The sequence below is a fragment of the Pygocentrus nattereri genome, chromosome 8 (genome assembly GCF_015220715.1).
Source record: "Pygocentrus nattereri isolate fPygNat1 chromosome 8, fPygNat1.pri, whole genome shotgun sequence".
NCBI lineage: Eukaryota > Metazoa > Chordata > Actinopteri > Characiformes > Serrasalmidae > Pygocentrus > Pygocentrus nattereri.
The window spans coordinates 15,615,116-15,637,003 of record NC_051218.1 but is presented as its reverse complement, the minus strand read 5'-3'; the positions used below and the strand labels follow the sequence as shown (position 1 = coordinate 15,637,003).

General features: G+C 39.7%; 1 protein-coding gene across 2 annotated transcripts; it reads right to left on the bottom strand.

Moving 5' to 3' along the window:
* Positions 1 to 37: 37 nt before the first annotated feature.
* On the bottom strand, positions 38 to 21,635 carry stag2b (stromal antigen 2b). Of its 2 annotated transcripts, none has more exons than XM_017689912.2 (32): positions 21,426 to 21,634; positions 16,822 to 16,953; positions 15,915 to 15,993; positions 15,501 to 15,644; positions 14,990 to 15,086; positions 14,709 to 14,785; positions 14,417 to 14,621; positions 13,711 to 13,862; positions 13,147 to 13,220; positions 12,703 to 12,826; positions 12,495 to 12,593; positions 11,826 to 11,905; positions 11,609 to 11,716; positions 11,119 to 11,230; positions 10,806 to 10,923; positions 9,408 to 9,511; positions 9,139 to 9,231; positions 8,945 to 9,034; positions 8,601 to 8,804; positions 8,382 to 8,452; positions 8,191 to 8,278; positions 8,016 to 8,096; positions 7,636 to 7,903; positions 6,349 to 6,488; positions 6,155 to 6,256; positions 5,900 to 6,048; positions 5,651 to 5,779; positions 4,950 to 5,155; positions 4,259 to 4,508; positions 3,926 to 4,039; positions 2,442 to 2,568; positions 38 to 2,304 (listed from the first exon to the last, which is right to left on the bottom strand). In XM_017689912.2, exons 2-32 carry the CDS (start codon positions 16,863 to 16,865, stop codon positions 2,182 to 2,184), a joined length of 3,852 nt encoding a protein of 1,283 aa, XP_017545401.1. In that variant the 5' UTR covers positions 16,866 to 16,953; positions 21,426 to 21,634; the 3' UTR covers positions 38 to 2,181. The 2 variants fall into 2 exon arrangements, with proteins under 2 accessions (XP_017545401.1, XP_017545404.1); XM_017689915.2 differs by having other exon boundaries at positions 2,182 to 2,304; positions 4,259 to 4,505; positions 21,426 to 21,635.
* Between the last annotated feature and the right edge of the window lie 253 nt (positions 21,636 to 21,888).

The following is a 21,888-nucleotide window of genomic DNA, read 5'->3' as shown; positions in this document are numbered from 1 at the left end:
TTCACATGGTTCGGAACACAAACCGGACACAAGAGGGTAAAATCACACAAAAAAGATTTGTTTACTTTTATTCAAAAACGTACTGTCTCCAGATAGATACAAATCAGAAATAGTACAGTGGATGACAGGACAGGGAAACAATTAGGTATGAGTGGAAATCTTTGAACAGGGAAAAGATCATATATGCTTATAAACATTACCAGGAAAAAAAACACTAGAAAATTAAGTTTCTGTTAAAACACATGTATATTTACACAATCTATTCAGCAGTTTTGCCAATGCAGTGGTGAATGACCAACAGGGGACAGAATAGAGCCAAAGAGCCTCCTCTTTTCGTATTTCTTCAAGTGCCGTAGCACTTTCCTAACTTAATAATTACAATCATGCCATTTCTGAACATACTATCTTCTATAGAAAATGGGAACCAATGCACTGCACAAAACAGGAAAAAAAAAATCTTAACATGAAAAATTGAGAACTTTTTTTTGTACAAGCATGTTTAAGGCCAAGGCATGGAATGATTAAAAAGTATACCTCTGACAAAACATGTTTAGATATACAAATATTTGAGTACAAGCTAGATGTGTATTAGTTTTACTTTATAGAGCTGCCCAAAGCAACACAAATAATGTTCGTGTTCGAATAAATTTTACATTGTGTTACACTGAAGGTTTGATATGGGGGGGTGGGGGGGGGGGTCAAAAAACTGAAAAACAACTTAAAGCTGAACATAATAGCTCTGACCATGAAGCTTAACAATCCTAATTTACATTTAGGAAAATGTGATAACCTGAAGACCTTAAGACTGACAAAAAATAAAACAAAAACAAACTAACAAACAACAGAAATACCCATATAAAATACAAATTTTAAAAAATTCCTTGCTGCATGGCTACATGCTCTCATTTTTTGACATTTTAATACATTTCCATTTCCTTTCATCTTTAAATTGGAGCTTAAAAACAAGAAAAAAAAAACCTAAATGCACAGTTATAAAATCAGCACCAATTTATATATTCTTATATAACTTTATTTAAAAGTAAATGTCTACATCACTCTAATCAGCTGAATGCCAGGGAGGAGACAATGGTTTTGCAGCAGACATACTGTAGTAAGCTTCGTTTTTGTTAGAGACAGACACAATGGCACTACTGGAGATTTCCTTTCGCTTTGTTGGTGTTGCTCTTTGGAGGGATAAGCAAGCAGTTCTAATCTTTGGGTGAGATGATTTGGGAGAAGCAGAATCACAGCTTCCTTTCTCGGACTCCTCGAGCTACAGTGTCCTTAACAGATAGTATGAGCTGTAGGCCTTGTTTTCGTCTTTCTCAAAAGGGAGGGAAACGAAACTAAACACTAAATATAAAGACCTGGAGGATCTCCCCATTTTACATATTAGATAGTTAAGAAGAATAAAATATCACATCACTCACTATGATGAGCAATAACCTGCTTATAAATTACTACTTTACACCTGATTACTCACTATTACAAAAGGGCTATACATAACATAGGTATCTTTTTAAGTTAAAAAAAGATGCATTCACCCCAGTTTCAAGGAATACCACAACTCTAAGAGAGCTCACATAAATTTCTTCACACAAGATGACGTTCAACTTTGAAATATTTCATATTATTTATACATGGCTAAGAACAGTCCAACATTCCATGGCATTCACAATCTGCCCCCAACATTTTGCATGTAGAGGGAAAGCTTACTGGACGACTGTTGAAGTCACTGTATTTATAGTTAAGTCTCTAGTCAACAGGAATAGTTTGTTTTGTTTACCAGTTACTACACAGAGTTTGTGTATCATCTTTACAAAATCAATCCAATATTACAGAGAAAAATTGGTTTTCTTTAAAAAAAAAAAAAAAAAAAAAAAAAAAAAAATCCAAATTCTTTTAAATCTTAAAACATGGGTACTCCAAGAACCTACAAAAGAAAATGTTTAAATTCAGTGTGAGGTTAGTGTTACCAGATGAATGATGCTTGATTCTCTTAAAATGTAGTTAATTTTAAGTCCAGGTGGGTTTTAACATTTTGTAGGTTGAGGCTGTCTCTCTTCCACAGCACAGAGTAAACTGTGGAACAGAGCTGTCTATTAGAAATCACTCCTATTAGTGCCATCTAGTGGTGATCTCTGATGGCCTTACAGTGGAGAGTTAGTGTGGCCCCCCACATTACCGCTGAAAAGCATCATAACCCAGGAAATGAGTGGTCCTTACAGACTCATCCATGATAGAGGCAGGGTCGAAAAAGTCTGGCTTCAGTTCCGATCTCTCTCGCCGATTCTTTGACGCAGGCTGCAAAACAAGGAATTGATACTATAAGGCTACATGTGAGCAATAAACAATTTTTCAAGTTTTAACAGAGCCACAGGAAAGCAGAGCTCATTGCTAGAACAGACTTATACTAACAGTTATATACAAGAACTCATTACCAGATCAATATCCATTGTGTCAAAATCCATGCCTTCATTAAGATCCTCAATTCTGCCTTCTGATGACATCATCACATCCTCTACAATCGGTTCCTCGTCATCTTCCATTAGGCCTGATCCTCGACGACTGAAAAAGGCAAACAAATGTCAAACAACATGGACTTAGAACTATTCTTAGCACAGGAATAAAACAAAACAATTGTTTGAAACTTTGAAAGTACAGCAAACTTATTAAGGCTTGAATGTAAATAAGTAATGGCCATTTTTGCGCTACAACTTAACATCACGCACTGACTGAATGGGTGCGACATTTAACATTCAGATCACTTACTCTAACACAGCATGGGGCCAGACATCTGGCTTGCTGTTGCCAAAACAAACACAGAATGATGCTGAATGATTCAGACAATTAGTCAGTTAGGCTGACTTTCTTTCGATTGGCTGAAAGTCCTTTCAATTGATACTTAGTAGGCATGAGATTTTTTTTCCTGGACCTTTAATCAGGCCTGTAATTTTGGTCAAAACCAAAAACAGCCTGAGAACTTTGTGTCTGAGTCAGACCTACCCCGACACACTGCACTGCACTCTCAGAATTCTGTCCAAACTCGACCTGAGCAACATCATGTTATGAGTCCTTAAGTGACTCAGCTACAACTAAATTCTCTCAAAGTGCAGAATAATCCCTGACCGGACAGTGCCAGTTTACTGTGTAGTGACAACAGTAGTGTGGCGTATATAAAACATAAAATATATAAAATTGCAGGGTATAGTAAAATGATTAGTTTAAATCCCACTTTCAACATTTTTTGATCAAACAGTACTTTTAAACAGCTTCTCTAATGTTTTTAGTCTGGACAAACTTTCCCTCATGCTGTTCTCATGCCGTGCTGTGCTGATATAGTGAGATGTTAGTTTCACCTGTTTGAATCACAAAACTGTACTTCTACACATGAAACATTATATAGAACATATTAAACATGGCATGATATTTTTATATTTAAACATATAAAACATTCTCCAGGCTGCACTAAACTGTACTTTCTTGGATTGATTCATTGTACATTGTGTATTGTCCTCTCAATATGCTTTCAATTTCTGGCCAATCCAACAAATGAATAACGAGAGGACAATCCAGTGTGACTATAGCCTAAGGCTGCTCACAAGGGCTGTTAATATGCGCATGGATAGCTAGCTTGCTTAGTTTCTAGAACATGCGTTTGTTGTAACCCCTTTAGTCTGAGTTTTAGCTAATCTCAGTTTCCAAAAGCTCACATTAGGGTTTAGCATAGCTGGCTCCACAAAAGCAATGAGTTATAAAAATTAAATTGGCTTGTATTAATGACATTACTGCAGTCAGAAATTTTTACAAGGATCAATTGACTGGATATTCATGTCTACAAACATTGTGTCAAAACACATTTAACTTTGCTTTTAAGAGAATGCTCCTTTAAGGATGTGAATGTATTTATTTTCTGTTCGCTTACATGGCGTGCTGCAGGTTGCTCCTCAGTTTGGCGTAGTTCATGGCTCTCTCATGTTGCTGTCTGGCAGCCTCCTCCTGCTGCTGCCTCTGTGCTAGCATCCAGGTGACCTGTGTGCTGCAAAACACACCAGCATCAAACTTTAGTTTGCTTTCAACTTTAATATTCAGACTTCAAAACATACAGTGAACAGTATGCTTTGAAACTTTAACAAAATGTTAACATACTACACCAAATACTTTTATTTCAAAAAGCATTTTCCATAATACGGGCCCTTCAAAAAGTCATGGACATCCAAGTTACAAGCTATTAAGAGATCTTTGATGGCACTCTTACTTGTAGTCCAAGGGGGTTTGGTGGTGGTGAGGCTGGGGCGTCTGTGGGGGTGCGTGATGCTGTGGTGGCGGCTGCGGCTGTTGCTGCTCAGGTGGCATGGTGTACACGCCCATGTAGCTGTCCTCGGGTCGCAGCCTCTTTGTATCGCGCATGACTGTGGACGTGAGGTGGGGAGAAGGCATCATGACTGGCGTCTGCATGCTCTGATCTCTATTTAGCCACACCTCGCTGCTGCTGCTGCTCTCCTCTGCTGCAAAATAGCAAGAACAAGGATTAAGGGTCAGAGGTCACAGCCAGGTTCTGCATCAGCTCAGCTGAGGGTTCAAAGAGCACCCTTAGCACTTAAACTCAAATCAAGGCCAGCAGCCAGTGTGACTAGCAGATTCACTGGTATTTGACTGATCTGCTTTTACATAGCAGACATAAATTTAATCAGAAAGGTATTTGGACAGAAGCTCTAACTGGAGAAAGAAATGATGAATTACAATAGGACAAAGTGCTTTGCCATTCCGCTGCTCCATTAAAGAGGAAATGGTTCACCAGATAGTTGGAACTAACTAAAAAGACAAATCACGGTAAAGGAAGAGGACCCAAAAAAAAAAAAGAAAAAAGGAAATAATAATAATTAGATTCAACAACCACAACAATTCTCACAATAAGAAATTAACAGCAATAGTAAGTGAGGTGGTACCTTCAGATAGTTTCCTCTTGCCAGTGACAGGTTTGGGCTTCTTATTGCGGATGGTGGAGCCACGACTGCTGATGCCGCTCACCACAGACATGGTGTCATCATCACCGCCGGCCTGCAGGGAGTTCCTGTAGGAGATGAGCGGTAACCAGCAGTCTTCCCTCTGCAGAGCCATCTGAAACGTCATGAAGCGCTCCAGATACATATGCCTGAGGAGAGAAAGAAAATATATTTAGACTGCGGTTTACGGCAGCAACTTTCAAATATTTTCCACTTTCAAATATTCTCTAAGAATAAGTAAAGCTCAACATAAATGTTTTACTTTTTTTTTTTTAAGTTTCAAATATCTTATGATTACTTATAGTAGTATTTATTATAATAATTTTATTATAATACATGCTAGTGTTTAGCTTCATAAACAAAACTTTGTTTTCCGTCAGACTGATTAAAACTGATGCACTGAAGTGTGCACTTCCCTAAAAGCTAGTTAGTTAGTTAGTTATACAAATTGCTTTTCCATTTTTGAAAATTTTAATTTTTGTGAAAATAAAAAAACACTACTTAAACCAAAATGTGTGAGAAAAAAAGTAGCAAGAAATACAGCAGGAAAATTTAATGATGTCAGATATCTAGCAGACTAGCCCAACTAAATAAAACAAGACTCCTCAATATCACAGACATGATGTTATAAAAAAGTGGCTTACACAGTGCGCTTGTCCTGTCTCATGAGCTTAGATGAGAACTCGCTGAGGATGTCCAGGAAAGCCAGGTTTAAGGGAGGATACCCTTCTCCTTGAGGATTTGGCTCCTTGAAGGCAAATTCAATACCATCCCTACAAGCCAAATACAGAACACCACCAACAGATTCAGGCACAGCATAGGTACTAAAACACTCCCATACATAAGTATTAAAAAAAGCAGCATCACAGTATGTGTTTTGGACATAAACATACTTGTGTAACATGGCGATGGCTTCTCTGGTTTTGAGTTGATCCAGGCCAAAAGTCAGAGAGAAGCGCCGAGCCAGTTCTTTAATGCCACAGAAGGCTGAAGATGACCGGTCAAAGCCTGGGCCCAGGTCTGACAGCATCTCGTTGAACAACTACACAGGACAAATACCCAAATTCTGTGTGACTGTTTCTTCCATCACATAAAAAAGGCAAAATCAACTTTTTAATAAATACTCAGACCATCGAAATCACACTTACCTGCTGCAAGCTCAGAATGAGTGTCTTTGCACACTGTATTTTGTCAATCTGTCTTGTTTTGCTCATTGTTTCCTTGATGATGTCACCATAGTCATTGTAATACTGGCAAGGAGGGGGAAAAAAGCAGTAAGATTTAGGAAACTGAGGCATATTTGCTCATGTTGAAACAGAAAAAAGAAAAATGTAACACTCACTCTCATATACTGCTTAAATATATCAGCCCCAGTGTTCATCTCCACCACATTGTAGATGATGAGCTTGCAGTAAGCTGCCAGCAGGTTGCGTCTTTTGTGCAAAGCTTCTATCTTGCCTGCTTCGTCGTCCTGCTGTCCATCTGTTCAAAGTGACATGAACAAAAAGAATTGTCTGAGTAACCCTAGACATTTAAGCCCCCTTCATCTATGCACTTTAACCCAGGAATGTGTACACAAGTTGGAGTTAAAATCCTGGTAAAGTTAACACTGCAGTTTACCACTATGAGACCTAGAGCAACATCTGGTAAATTTCTAGCAGGGCTCATGTGTGACAAGGATCCAATGCATTACTGGGAAATACAAAAACGTTTGGATTATGAGAGTAAAAACATCACACTAGTGCATTTTTTACATTATTCTAGAGAGAAGCGCCACAATCCAATCAAGTCAAAAAAGTGACAGAATAGACAGCAAAGCAGAATATTTGTTTAATCGTTAAACTTTTTGATTTCACAAGAGAAAAGTAGGGAGTGAGTGATTTTGTATATGTTTCAGAAACGGAGAAGCTATTGGCTACTCATGCTAACGTCACTTCCTATTTACCGGGACTTTCATGACACATGAACATGTGCATACTGATAAAATGCTGTTTAAGGGCTGCATGTCCTAATGATGCAAGGCCTGAACACGACAGGTAAAAGCATTCTGATAATGTCCTGGGTTTTGTGTGTGAAAGATGCTTTATGGAGTTTCAGCTTCACCAATACAATAATGCTGTCTCCCCCAAGTGGTGACTGGTAATTACTGACGATGACCCACATTTATTAGTCCAAACACTTTACATATTGATACCAATCTATTTCCAATCTCCATTAACTTGGCCAAACAATACAGATACATTTCCAACGTATAAATTCAAAAACAAACACAACTTACCTTATCTTAAATCAAAATCTGAGCTTATTTACTGCTTTATACACTGAGTTTTTGCTTTCTGGTATGTTAGTGTTTCAGGTCCCAACAGGTACTCTGTTCATAATGCTTCAAAAAGGCACTTTTCTTTGTAAAATTCTCAGACCAGCTGAGCAGACACACTACGATGAAATGAGTGTTTACATTGCGGCTGGAAATGCTAATCTGTTTAAATCCTTTAAAATGGCCTAAAGCTTGATTTCATCCATCAGCCAAAGCTGATATTGCAATACTACCTTTCAGCTTTAGAATCAACTCCGCCAAAACCATGCATGCAACAATCTGCACACACTCTGAAATACTGAAAGGCTAAACCTGTGCTGTTGTTGTCCTCATCCTGGTCTATGAAGACATGGTCCAAGATGAAGCTGAGCAGCTCCGATTGCAGGGAGGCCTCCGGCGTGTAGACCAGAGGCTCCAGAATCTCCCTCCCCCCAGAGATGATTTGGTGACTGAATATCATCAGCAGGTCACACAGGATAGTGAAAGCCTGCTCTTTGACAGCAGTGTTGACGCTTGCCAAATAACGCTGACACATGAGACAGAATGCTCTCATTTGCTTCCTCAGAGTCACCATGTCCTCCTAAAAGAGCCAAAACAAAGATGTAAACAAGACAAAAGCATCTTGCCAAAAATAAATAAATAAATAAATAAATAAATACCACAAACAACCAAGAAAAAAAAAAAATCCTTACTTTTTTGCAGCTACCCTCAGAGACCTTCGCTAAGTGCCACAGGATCACATAGTGTGTACACTGCAGTGCATGGATGACAATCTGAAACAACCCAAAGAGACAAAGACAGAGTCACTCTCTCATTCAGATGGAATCGTACTTCCAATACAGTGGAACAGCATTTTAAAGTTGGCACCTGCTCAGGCATGTCCCCATTCTCAATGCCTGTGTTGAGTAACTTATAGTTGCTGGTGAACAGATCCCATTTGGAGAGGTCATGAGCACTGAAAAGATAGGCAGAAAGAAGACAAATTGCTCAAATGACAGGCCAAATTTCAGTGGTCAAAGAGAAGTGGGTAGATGCTGGAAAATACAATAAATCCTTACTTATGGAAAGCCGTGATCCGCTTCAGTGTGGATAAGACCTGATAAGCATCATCTTCATCTGGATCTTCTCCCTGAGGATGCCATTCATTTTAGAATCATGGCATAAATAACTGACATTTATGAAGCTTATGATGTACAGTGTAATTTATCCTTTAAAATGGAATGGCACGTTTTCAACGGTACCATTACTGAATAAAGCAGGTACTGCATTGGTTTTACCTCCTGTAGGAAGTCTTCCAGCAGCCTGTTGAACTTGTCCACCAGTTCGTCCAGAAGCTGGCTGCGGGCAATGTCCACCCTGTTGAAAATCGTAAACTCCTCGCTGCAAAGGGCATGGTAGGTTTTGGAGCAGGCTTCTAGCACGTCAGTGTCTGTGTGCTTTTCCACAATTTCCCTGATTTGTCTTAGCAGTGATTCCAGATGCTGAGTGAAAGAGGACACCAACAATACAGGTCAATTACATCCAGTTACAAAAACATGCAAGAATTTAATTAGCCAGTTACACACACACACACACACACACACACACACACACACACACACAGAGTAACTGTAAGAACTACCTTTTCCAGCCGTCCTGTTGTATATATCTCCAGATCAAAGAACTGTGGAAGTTGTAATAGGTTGGTCACCTTTTCTGCATCAACTGAGTACTGTTGGAAAAAGAACAAACATCAATTTGCTTGCAATAATCCAGAGACTGCAGAGTGTTTGTTTAATTATTCTGCTATTCTATAAGAGGCACAGTAGTCTTTACCTTTGCGAGTAAAGGTGGAAGTGCCACTGCAAAAAGCTCGGTCATTCTCGTCCGGTCATCAAGCTGAGTTTTCTTCTCTTTTGCTGTCAGTACCTGGAACAAGATGAGATTGTGTGTACACAGATTACAAACAGGACATGAAGATTACCTGAATTTATTTAAATGACAGTTTCACTCTTACTAACAGAGTCTTAAAATGGCTCCAGAAACCACAGACACCAGTGACCTTCACTATTTGCACTTATTTTTCTATATACAGGCTCTCTTACCCTCTTGCCAGTTCCTCTGCCCACAGGAGGATGGCACTCTGCAGCCTGTCGGATGGTACAGAGCATGATCTCGATGAGGGCCGTCTCCTGTCTGTCCGTCAGAGCTGAACACCACATAATTTCCCATTAGTGTGAACAGAAACAAAACATTCATCTTGCAACTAAGATTGTAAAATGTAGTTGAAATTGACAACGCTGTTCTCTAATAAATGTGTGAAACAGGCAGAACTTTAAAATGATAGTTGACGCTGTGTAAATGGATATAAACTCAAAAAAGCCAGAAAAACCCAGAAAAGTCGCAGCACATTACTTACAAATAAAAATGTAAAAGTGAAGACAAACTAAACTAAAAGTACCTGACTTCCAACACACTTCTGCTCCTGACGGTAGTGACAAAGTGCTTTAACTAAATAGTCCAAGTAGCTATTGTTAGCCCACACACTGAAAAATGGAATGTCTTGTGGAAGAGAGGAACACTTCAGAAATACAGTGTAGTAAATTTAATGCAATACTGAGGTTGCAATTAAAAATGAAAGGTAAGCCTCCAGCCTGACACTATACAGTTGTGCCAGGGTGACAAAAATAGAGCATGGCACAACGTTAAGACTGTTTAAGGAAGCTTAGGACAAAGTAGGGTGTGTTAAAACTAAATATCCGTGAAATTCAGTCATAAAATTAGAAACATGCCAGTCTTCCATGACCGCCATGAACAATGTTTAATGCTGAAACCCTTTGCCAATGATGCATCAGATGTCACCCATGTATTTAAGACATACCCAACAAAATTTATCATGGATAAATTACATGAAGTGTGCTAAAATCAAGAAAACAAAGTGAAAAGTTAGGTAAGACACTGACAATTTATTTTATGAACTGTTTTTAAGCAGAGTTGGATAAATTAGTGTTTATGGGGCTAATATCTATCGCCTTCCAGCACAATCAGCCGATAGCCAATGCTGATCGAGGGCAGCCCATTTCCACCAAGTGCATTTTGTTTTCAGAGGAAGAAAAAAAAAAATCTATTCAATTTTTACACAGTGGGACCTTTTTTAAGCACTGCAACTAAGCAATGCATACACTGGGTTCATCCCATTCTACAAAAACACGGAGTCCCACCACCTCATGCAAGAGCTAGCTGAAGCTACATAACGAGCTATTCTGCAGGTATTTTCATATGTCAGCGTGCTTTTGTCTGTAAAAATCAGGACTCTGCATACAAAGGTCTGTTTTTCCATCTAATGTTTGAACGACAAACTGCTGAACCTGGTCCTGGTGACCAGGGGGCCTCACACAGCGCTGCAGCAATCCTTAACTTGCGAACTATGGCTCATAGGTCACTGATCATCTCTCAGGATCGATTAAAAGACTAAGCATGCTTAATCACAGCAGAGGTCAGACCTTCCTCTCCAGGCAGGGGCTCATCCAGCAGGAGACTGATCATGCATTCCCAGTCCTTCAGCAGCTCCGAGGCGCAGTCCCACATGCTATCCACCAGGTACGCAGCATGTTCATGGAGCTGAGGAGGAATCAGAAGAGAGGCCCCATTACTGCTACTCCCTCAAGCTGTCAATTTACTGCGCACGTCTTAACTTAGGACTTGAGGAAAGTTTGTCATTGAAGTGTTACACCTCTGACAACAAGGAGCTAAATACAATGAGTTTCATGCCAGCCAAGGCAAAAGATATGGTGGTTAAGTGTTACCAGGACTCACCTCACTCTCTAGGAAGAAGAAAACAGTGGTTTTAATGAGGTTGGCATTCAGTGACTGTCTGCCTCGTCTTTTAGGCATGCTGTCATCCTCTATGTCTCGATGGCTGAACAGCCTGCAGAGGACAGAGATGTTTCAAATTAACAAGAAAATATTCATGTTATTCTTACACTAAAGGATAATTCTTGTATACTGACAGATTATGGTTGAGCTACATCTCCTTTTTAGTAGGTTAGTTTTCCCTTCTTTTCTGAAGCTGCCAATGAAGTACAAAGATAACCTCAGACCGCCAATTGCCCTGACTGTGCATATTAGGACCACCCTACCTCAGTGTGCACTACAATGCCCTAACTTTCTCTACTCTCCAACACCCTGCCTCAGCACAAGACGCTCTTCTGTTTCAGGAGATAAATAAAAGTTATTTTGTGAGCTCCTGAGCTATGTCACAAATGTCATCTTCATCAGAGAAAAGAGAACCAAAACCAAGTCTCACTTTTTGAAAAGGAACTCTCCTGCCGCCACAGCAACTGGCCGGTGAGCTGAGTACACCAAGTGGTACACGCTCTCACAGTCCTCCGCAGTCAGGACCTCATCACTGCTACTGGAAAACCAAACAAGAATGACATCAGCATGCATTCTCTTTCACCCACACCATCTAGATATCAGATAAAGGACACTTTTCCAGTCACTATCTGATCAAGTATACTTACTGTAACACAAGTGTGAGCAGTTTTATTGCTTGCACAGCGACATCATACTCCTTATCCAGCGTCATAGACACAATGCGGTCCTGAAACAGAGAGTGGCAAACTATGAGACCTGACAAGATATTCATCCAATTATTGTTTTTAGTATTCAGAGAATCTGTCACTATGAAACCCCAATTAAAATGCCAATTGTTATAACATCTTCATACAGGTTGGTAAGGGCAAAGATGCTCGGCACTAGTGCCGATTTCACTATGAAATATAATCAAACAAGTATATTAACTAAAAAAGTAAAGACAAAATGTGGCAATTAACTTTAACCGAAACACAGCATGCACTATTTTTTGGCCAAAATAAAATTCCCAGTCTATTTTTAATGTTAAAAGTTGTCATTTGGCTGTATTTCACTACTCATTAAATAGCTACCCCACTTACATATAAGTAGTCAATATATTTTAAAATTTTCACACAAACATAATCAAGCATAAATTTGAGATTTCATGATGCATTAAATGATTTCCTAAAAAAAATGTAATCAATCCATTCATTCACTTACACTCCTGACTGCATTTATTCATTGATTATTTTTTTGTTTGTTTTTATGCAGGGAGTAACTCTATTCCACTTCTTCCCTGCAAATTTGGGATGGAATGCACTGCAGATGGCTCTCACCTTGAAGCGGCTGGTGAAGAGCTCCAACTTGGCATTGAGCTCACGGTTGTAGTAGAGGCCCTGCAGAGCCGTCAGGCATTTAAGTCGCACTTCACCTTGCTGCAGGAGAGAGCAGAGACATGCTGAGGCTCTACAGTTAGTGGGTGAAACATTACTGCTCAGACAGGCCTTACTTTAACATGGCTCACATGGGTTGGTAAAGTCTCACCTTGTCATGCAGGGTCCAGCCCACGTACTTTAGGTAGCTGTCGTTGAGAAAGGCGTCGCTGTACATTTTCATCCATACCCCAATTTCTTCTATGCAGATCGCTCGGATCTCTGCTATTGCATCACTGTAGGGGAAACAAGATGCAATCCAGAATTAAAACCCCAATTATTTATTATAACATCTACATATAGGTCTGTAATGGCAAAGATGGTCAGCACTAGTGCTGATGATTTCAAAATATAGTAGACCAGTCCTTGAAATAGCCATTTTGTGACTGATGCCAGTTATGTTGAATTCATGCTGTCTTCTTAAAACAGTAATTTGATTAAAGGGCAAAAAAAAGTGTCTTTTGATTAGGATATTTTTATCAAACACCCTTTATGTCTATAACGACCCTGATTTCAATAATCGTTACAGTTCTTTTTAGCACAGAGGAAAACATACCGGTATCTGTGAACGAAGACACCCTTGAAAATTGCATTCATCATGTTTTCAATTTCATCTTGATTTTCTTGTAGCTGCAAAAACAAATTTAAAGTCAATATATGAACCATATACACATTAGATATTAGACAAGTCAATCAAACATCCCTTAAACCTTATGATAACTCTTAACACAGTCCTCTAGAGACAAAGGTCAATCATCAGTCCCACCAAATTCCACCCTCCAGAACAAATCACACAGATGGCATCCCAGCAGGGCTATCCTTACATAACTAAAGAGTTAATTACTATTAGAACTGCCAAATAAAGATAGCACTGCTATTTGCAGCCGACCTGACAAAGCTCTAGCCACCTGTTCAAGGGACTATTATTATTTTTATTATTGTTATTATTAAAGTGACGCTTTTAACTAATTTTTAGTAACTGAAATTTACATGAGTCATTTAACACATTAAATGAAAATCCCATGCAAATTCAGCAATTAATAATGGCACAGTTTATTTTACATGTTGGGGTGTGGGGAAGAGTATGAACAAGAGGTACAGAGACCCAATGCTAGATTACCTCCTTCCGTTTCTGCAGAAGCAGCTCCAGCCTGTCATTGGCCCGCTTGCCAATCATCTTATTCCTCTCAGCCTCGTACTGGCGCTGCGTGTTGTCCATGTTGATGCTGAGGTTCAGCGCAACATTCACTAGAGCTGTCATCAGCTTCATGGCTGTGAAGTACGCAACGCACAAGGGGAAAAAAGGCGTTTGCTGTTAACCATAAGCAAATACTGAACAACTTCAGTTATGATGGGATACATAAATAAAACCTCACAAAAGCATGCAGTTCTTGACTATGTGATTCATTTCAAGCAATTTTTTTAACTGCCCACTCTGATTCCCACCCAAAGTCTGATCTTCCTCTATTGTACTGCAGGGACCACTCAGAGAGCGAGTGCGAAGGTAAACACAATCTTTCACATGAAGATGGCCACTTTTCAAGATGCTGCTGATGAAAGTGCACAATCCTGCTGAACATGCTTGGATTGTATGTATGTGTCAGCAGACATGCTTGATGGGCAAATACTGATGTTGACTGACTAGTTTAAAAAAGGAAAGTAATTCTCCCAATAAGAGATTACAGCGAGTCCCCAGCCAAGAATGGCTATAGCAGTGTTGTGGTCCAAAAATTAATACAACTCGAGTCTAGTTTCTCGCTTTCCTAAATGGAGCAACTATAGCCACTACAAATTATTTGTAACTTTCTGAAGCCGGGAGTTCAGACCTGCGAGTGTGCTGGTGTGCCTGAAGGCGCGCACTTGGGAATCTGAGAGACCCGTGAGCAGAGAGATGACCGTGTCCATCATATACTCGTCATAGATGATGCTGTATTGACACTGTCGCACCAATACGCCAATGAACTCGCAGAAACTCGACTTGAACTTTTTCCACTGTGGACCTGCCATCGTGAGTGGGTAATCTCCACTGTCCTATGGCGTCAAAAAAAAAAAGTTCTTATCAATGGCATGAGATATGCAAAAAATATCAAGTGCATGAGCTCATTATTAAAAGGTTACCTCATCAAACTCTTCAGTCATCTTCCTGATGATCTCAGAATTTTGCATGTGCCGAAACATCTCACCACTAACAACACCTGCAACAATAATCATGTAGAGGCTCCTGAAGATCCCACAAGCTTATGACTTTACAATTACACTGCTTTACCTGAGAGTAACTGGATCATACCTGCTTAAGCACGGTTGCCATATAACCTCACATTGCCACATGTAGCATTTTTGCTAAACATCAACAAAATAACTAATTTTAGACCAGAAAAACATTCCAACCAAATGTGTACCTTTGCAGCCTGAACACTGGATAAAGAAGTTGATCAAGTCAAGGAGTGCTGTGTCTCTGTCATGCTTGTATGACTCGATCCAGTCATCCACGACAGACTGAAGGATAGCAGAAGAAAAAAAAACAAGAGTTCAAACCCTGCTGGGCCACAAAACATCACAACTTCATATATGAAACAATATATGAAATACGGATACTGATGCTAAAACAAACATCTAAAAAAAATGTAGAAGTTTGGACTACAAGTAGTCAGACATACAATATGAAGAAATATACCATTTATTTGTACAGAGTTATAAATGTAGTAACAATAGCCCAGTACAATAGCACAGTACATACCGTGAACGTTCTGCTCGCATAGAGAACAGCGTCATGAAATATTGGTTTTAAAACATCAGACAAACATTTGTCCAATGCTGATTTTGCATTTTAAAGTATTTCTGTGCTCATACAGGTATGATTCTGACATTACTGAGCATCCCCAATACAACATGGAGAAATGAACCACTGACCTGCATGGCACTCTTCCCCAGCTTGACCACTTCAAAAAGCATAACATTCTCCATGCCATTTTCCTGGTGGTGTCCATTCAATCGGCCAGCACCTTTTCCTGCTCCTTTTCCCTTCTCCCCAGGGGCTTTCTTCCCCTTTTTCACCTAGAATATTGCAGTAATTATAAGTCAACAAAGACACAACTCCACCCTCTATAGTGAAGAAAAAAAACTAATCTAGGTTCTAACATATGCAGACTCAATTTTTAAGAAGATATAATTTAAGCTTAAGAGAAAATGTGTTTATTTTGTGGGACACAACTAAATTGATCACAATGCAAAAATCAGAGGACATAAAGCTGTTTGTCTGCATGAACTTTGTTCACTCATCAATATGGTCAGGGTCTAAAGATGAAACTAAGTCACACAGCATACCTTTCCTTTTCCCTGGACAGCACTTCTCCCATCAGGATCATCGAAGTCAGTGTCCGATGAAAAACGAGTGTCTGTGTCCCTGTTAAACACAAAATTAATTCTTAGCTAAGGCTGCAGTAAACAATTATTTAAATAATCAAGTAATCGGTCATGAAAACCATTGTTTGCATTTCAACTGTAACCTGGATTATCAGCCTATAGCCAGTCTACAGCATCTCTGTGCAAAACTACTGTTAAACACTGCACTCACTAATGTACAAAAACTAGGCTTTTTTTTTTTTTTTTAATATATGACAGGACTCTATTGGGGCTTGTTACTAAGAAACTGGAGTGGAGTTACTCTAAATTTCTTGTTCAATCTAAAAATAATACTGTAGATTTATGGTAAGAGCAGTTTGCACATTTAATTCAGCAACAGAATTTAAAGTAGAACGGCAGTTTCAACCTTGTACTACCACTAGTTCCTTAATCTATCCATCATCTGAACTCTGCTGTGATGTCTTTACCCTTTTCAGACAGTAAATGATCTATGGAAGTGTTTCACCATAGGCTTAAACATACCCAATCAGAAAGAAGTTCAGTGGCACTGTATGGTCAGAGCTCTTTGCAATGTTTTAAATGCATTCATCTTTTTTGATGAAAGTTTCAAACAGCTACCACAAGCAAATCTGTTTGAGGTTACTTAACTCAATCTGGTTTGAGGCAAGTGTGTGATTACTTAGGTTAACCTTGTGGCTTTTTAAATTAGTTAACTATGTTACCCTCAAACACAGTAAAAACTAACAATGCAAACTTTGGACACCAACCAAGCCTTGGATGATTACGTTTTAGGATAAACAATTACACTTGCTGATTACAAGCAGAAAACTACATAGATCTGATCAGGAGCAGGTGAAGCTCTACTTACTGGGGATAATGAAAATCCGTTTGTAATTCTGGTGCTGCTATCATTTCTTTAACATCTTCTGGACCACCTTAACTTGTCAAGCACTTAATCTTCAATTACCACAAGCAGTGGGTACCTTTCTCGTCATATGACCTAAAACACAAGTTCCAAAAGAGAGAGAGTACAATAAGAAGTATTAAAAGAAAATGTTTGCAATATTGAAAACAAAAAAGACAAACAGGTTATATTATTTAATTCAAGTATTTCTTATTAAATTAATCCCTGACTGAATTAAAGGTACTGAACAGATTTTGTGAAATACAGGGAACAAAAAAATCCTGGTCACATTGCGACCAGTAGGGGAGCAATGTTGCACCACTTTTGAGTCCCAGCTCTTTGTGAGCTCTGGACCATGTGGGAGCTGCATCCCTGACTGACAGAGAAACTATAAAACAGGAAGATAGAGGAGTATGGGAATGTGCTGTGGCTGTAAAGATAAGTCTAATTTGAAAATATCTGCTTCTTAAAAAAGATACAATTGCTAAAGTGGCTATTATATGCAGAACAGGAACATTTAAGATAGAAAATTACACAAAGAGGAGGTTTGGAGAATGCCTTTGTGGAAACCTTCACAAAACAAATTACCTTTAAAAGGCCTGAATTAGTTGGGGAATGTATTTGATTGCAATTGTTTTTACCAATATTGTGATAGCAATATAAATTTCCATTATTTTCTATAAATTAAGGCCCATTTTTTGGCCAAAAAGATCTGCACATCCAGTTTCGCATGAAATTTGAACAATGAATGTAGTGCATCATAGTGGCAATTAGTTGTGGCTGTGTTGTACAGAATACACAGGGATTTGGTTGCATGTGACTGGGCTAACTCAATTAAACTCAGTTCACAAGCTCCATTTTTACATTGTTTTATAAAACCTGTTATAGCAGTACTGTTGATAATGAAGACTATGTGATATGAAATTGCAAACTTTCAAACTGCATTTGTTTTGCTAAAACACTATTTTTCTACTTTACGTATAAAGTCTTTAGCTCATTTATCAGCTGAGATATATCAATCTTAAGCAGAAAGATCATACAGCACAAGCAACCTACCAGGAATTTAAGTGCAATCTAATTAGCCTAACCAGGCTGCATACCCTAGGATACATTGGCTCCAACATGTTAACACTAAACTTTGTGTCCAGCTGATACTAAACAACAACACAGAAAAGTACCAAATACACATTTGATGTCCGTCACCCTTCAAAAACAGTACTACCAAAAACTGAAGACAAACACTGCAACGTATACAGTGCAAAATGAGCAGCTGAGTGAGGTCAACTACATGCTGTATGACTAAGACTTGAGAATGAGCTGTGTATGGCATCTGTAATTTTTGGCATTTCCTCTGTGTAAACAGTATAGTCAGAGGAAGCGGAGTATAAAAAAGTGGGGGAAAACAGCTTTTATTCTGTCAGCCACCATTTAGGTTGAACAGTTGTAAATATAAGCCAGCTAATTAGGTGATAAAATGTTCACTGTATGCTGCAGCCCACTTCACCAAAGACAAACAAGACTTTGATACATGTCTAGACATTTAGAATCTTTTCCCACTTGTTTCATTTATTCAAATTCAAAAACTCTTTAACTCAACAGTCAACAAACCAATATTTAATGATAAAAATGAATGAAAAAGTGCCTATTCCAATTTGGGGCAAAATCAGTATGAGCAGAAATCTGTTCACAAGAATCAAATCAGCACAATCAGTTGAGGTCAAGGGAATTTTAAACTGGACCGGACTGGAGAATGGGAGATCCTGCTTGTATTATAAATCTGGAGACTTTTTGGTGGTGTGACAGTGGATTGCTCTGAAATAGTAATGATATGAACTGGGGTTGCAATGTTTATTAAGCAAATATAGCAATTTTATTTGCAACCAGTAAACCTACATGTGTCTTCAGTATCTCTATATCGCACTGTCACAAATGTATTCTAAAAATCTTTTTAGTGTGTAACCTCCTCCTTAAAAAAATAAATAGAAAGAAAAAAAAAAAAAACCAAACAAACAAAAAAAAACAATCGCACTTTGATGGGTGGGCAACATCATACGTGAAACTTCACAAACGGTTATATCTGCATTGTGATAATGGTATTATCAAAATACTGGACGCAAAAACTGTTCCTCTATAATAGCATGTAGACGTAAAAATAACAGTCACTATACAACCAAAAAAAGCATGAATGTGTGTTGCATAACTACAGAGTATGGCACAGAGATTCGCGGTTGAGCTCAGTTCCTCGCCGTGCTGTGAAAGCCATATGCCTGAAAATGTGCTCGCCGACGGAGATGAAAACAAGGGGGCGTGTCCGCGCCGACTTCACGGGGAGCTCATTGGACATTCCGTCGCCACGGTTTCCAGGAAACATGCATGGGAGCTGTCGGCCTCTATGCCCAAATAAGGCATTAACTGGCCCGCCTTCCTGCTTACTGCGTCCAATCACAGACGAGTATTAGCATTCGTGGACGTAAACACGAATAACTGGGGAAAAGGAAGCAAGTCGATGCTGAAAAAAGGCACAATCATATAAACATGGGAAATAAGGTCATTTCATTAACGGACCTATCTGGTTCAGTGCCATTCTGAATAACCTTCAATAAAAATACACCGTCTTAGGAGTGAGGGTAGAGGCTCTGCAAGCGCGGAGCACACTGACAAACCATAGTAAAACTTCAATGCAGCGTTAGAGAGTAGAACAGGGTGTGGCGTATAGTATTTGTGCTACATTTAACCTACATCCGAGGACAGAAACATCGAAAGGCTAAAGACAGTAACCCCACATTAACAAAGCGATGTGAAGACTTTTATTTTAAGTTCGGTATCACGATAACAACTAAACAGCGTCTTTAAGGGCGACTTTAGGAATTTAATTCAGCTGGATATGTGCGAGACACCGTGACGAACCCCGTAAACTACAGATTTCACGGACAACGCTGGAACAAAGCATCACAACAAAACATCCTGTACTACAAGTCAGATCTTACACGCTTAAAGCCAATTACAGAGGGCAACTTGAATTGGAGGATAACTAACGTGTCTTAAAATCCATATCTGCGGCGCAGCGCTGCTGCGGTTATGTAATGTCCACTGAGTAACATACTGTAGCCTCATATATTTATCAAACTCAATAATAAAACAGTATTATGCGTAGAATAAAACACAGCTGGAAGATTAGGACAGTCTCCATTTAGGAAAATTGGAAAATCCACTCCTTGAAAAGTGGCGCCAAACGAAGCTAACAACAATTACGACGCAGCCCCTGTGACATTCCGGCTCGGCTAACTACGTTAAAGGTCGCTACGCCGACAACTGAAATACGAGCAAGTTTTCTTAAACGCGTAATGTTATGGATCAAAACCCGGAGGTGCAACGTGGAAATCGCAAGGCTTGATGGAGAAATCAAATAGCTTAGCAACGTTAGCTCTTGCCGGCGACTGTCAAACATTTGTTGAGTCTACGCACTTGGCCTGGACATCCTCTGCAAAGTTAGCGTCAGCAAGTCTGCCCACATCAACATTTCCTAGTTAGTTTGGGAAATGTTCAAGAGTTAGTTCGCGTCTTAAGAGCAGCACACGTTTAATTTACCCCGTGAAAATCCCTGCCAACTGAGAAATCCATCCAACTAACATCACGGCACGTCATCAATAATAAAGTGAAGCCCGTTCAGTCAGGCAGCCTTCAGGGTTAGCGCGCTAGCTCCGGTGGAGTGGGACGAAAGAACGGATGGACACAAACTCCCCCTTATCAATCATGCTCCACACAACAATTAAAGTTGGTTCTTCCGCCGTGTAAGACACGATGGCGGTTTCGCAATACCAAATAACTAGTTTTCAGCTCAGTTCACAGCGAAAGTACAGCAAAATTTTCGCAATAATAAACAAGTTAACGAGGAAACGCGGAGAGGAAAAAAAATCTCCATCTTGAAACCAATCCAGCAGCTGTTTTCGGGATTCTCCATTTTGGCTCAGCTCATATTCAGTCATTGTAAACGCAAGCCGCGGAAGTCACGTTACGATTAACTTGTGTTCATCCATAGTAAATAATAGCTATCAAACATGCGAGTTTAATACAAGGCAATCGGTATTTAATGGGTTTTTGTGTTCGAGCGAAAACAATTTTCCCTTTTTCACGTGAGGGGAAAAACATCGCATCCCCGTCCTCCATCTTGCCTCTGAATTTGTGTTCCAGTTTCGCCATGGTGGCTGCTGGTTAGCTCAGCTCGCCGTGTTTAGTTAGCAAGCTAGCCAGGCACGTCAACAAAACAGTTCACACAAATACCGCGGAAGCGGCCTATGGCTCCGATTTCTGACATTCTCCAGGAGTAGGTCACACTTACAACGACACCCTGCGCGGTTTTACGGTGCGATTCCAGCCAGTTTGTGCTGCGCGGTGGTTACATTCTGCTTAGCTTTTTTAGCAGGCTAAACCGACTCCTCTGCTGTCGGAACCAGTCCCCGCGTATTTGGCCACACACACGGCGTTAGCTGCAGCTCGGCGCACCAGTGAAAAATATCGCTAACCCGGCCAACTTCTACAAACGTTCTCCGCCATTTTTTTCAACTTACCTACTTAACAGCGTTGAATTCAGCGACCGCGCGGCTTCCTGTAGATTTCGACCTGCGCTACTTGCACTGAACGAAAATCCAAGACTGATTCATGGACGTAGTTTGAAAGTGGCGGTCAGAAGCTGTTTTAGAGTCTCTCTCTCTCTCTCCCTCGCTCTATCTCTCTCGCTCTCTCTCACCCCGTTTGCTCCGTTCGGTTTGTTGTTTCGATGATTGAGACGAGAAACAGTACAAAGCTGCCACCTGGTGGTCAGATGGCGGTGACCCTTCGGAGTGGATAAGGAGTGACATCTAACGGTCATGTTAGTCATACGGCATCCGAACAGGAATTTCAGCTACAAATGAATCAAGTAGACAGAAAAGATATAGCTGTCCTTCAGTAAAGGCAGTGCTTATGCATAGAACCGTAACAACTGAAAGAACCATTTGGATGAGTACATTGTTTGCAAGCTTAAATGATCCA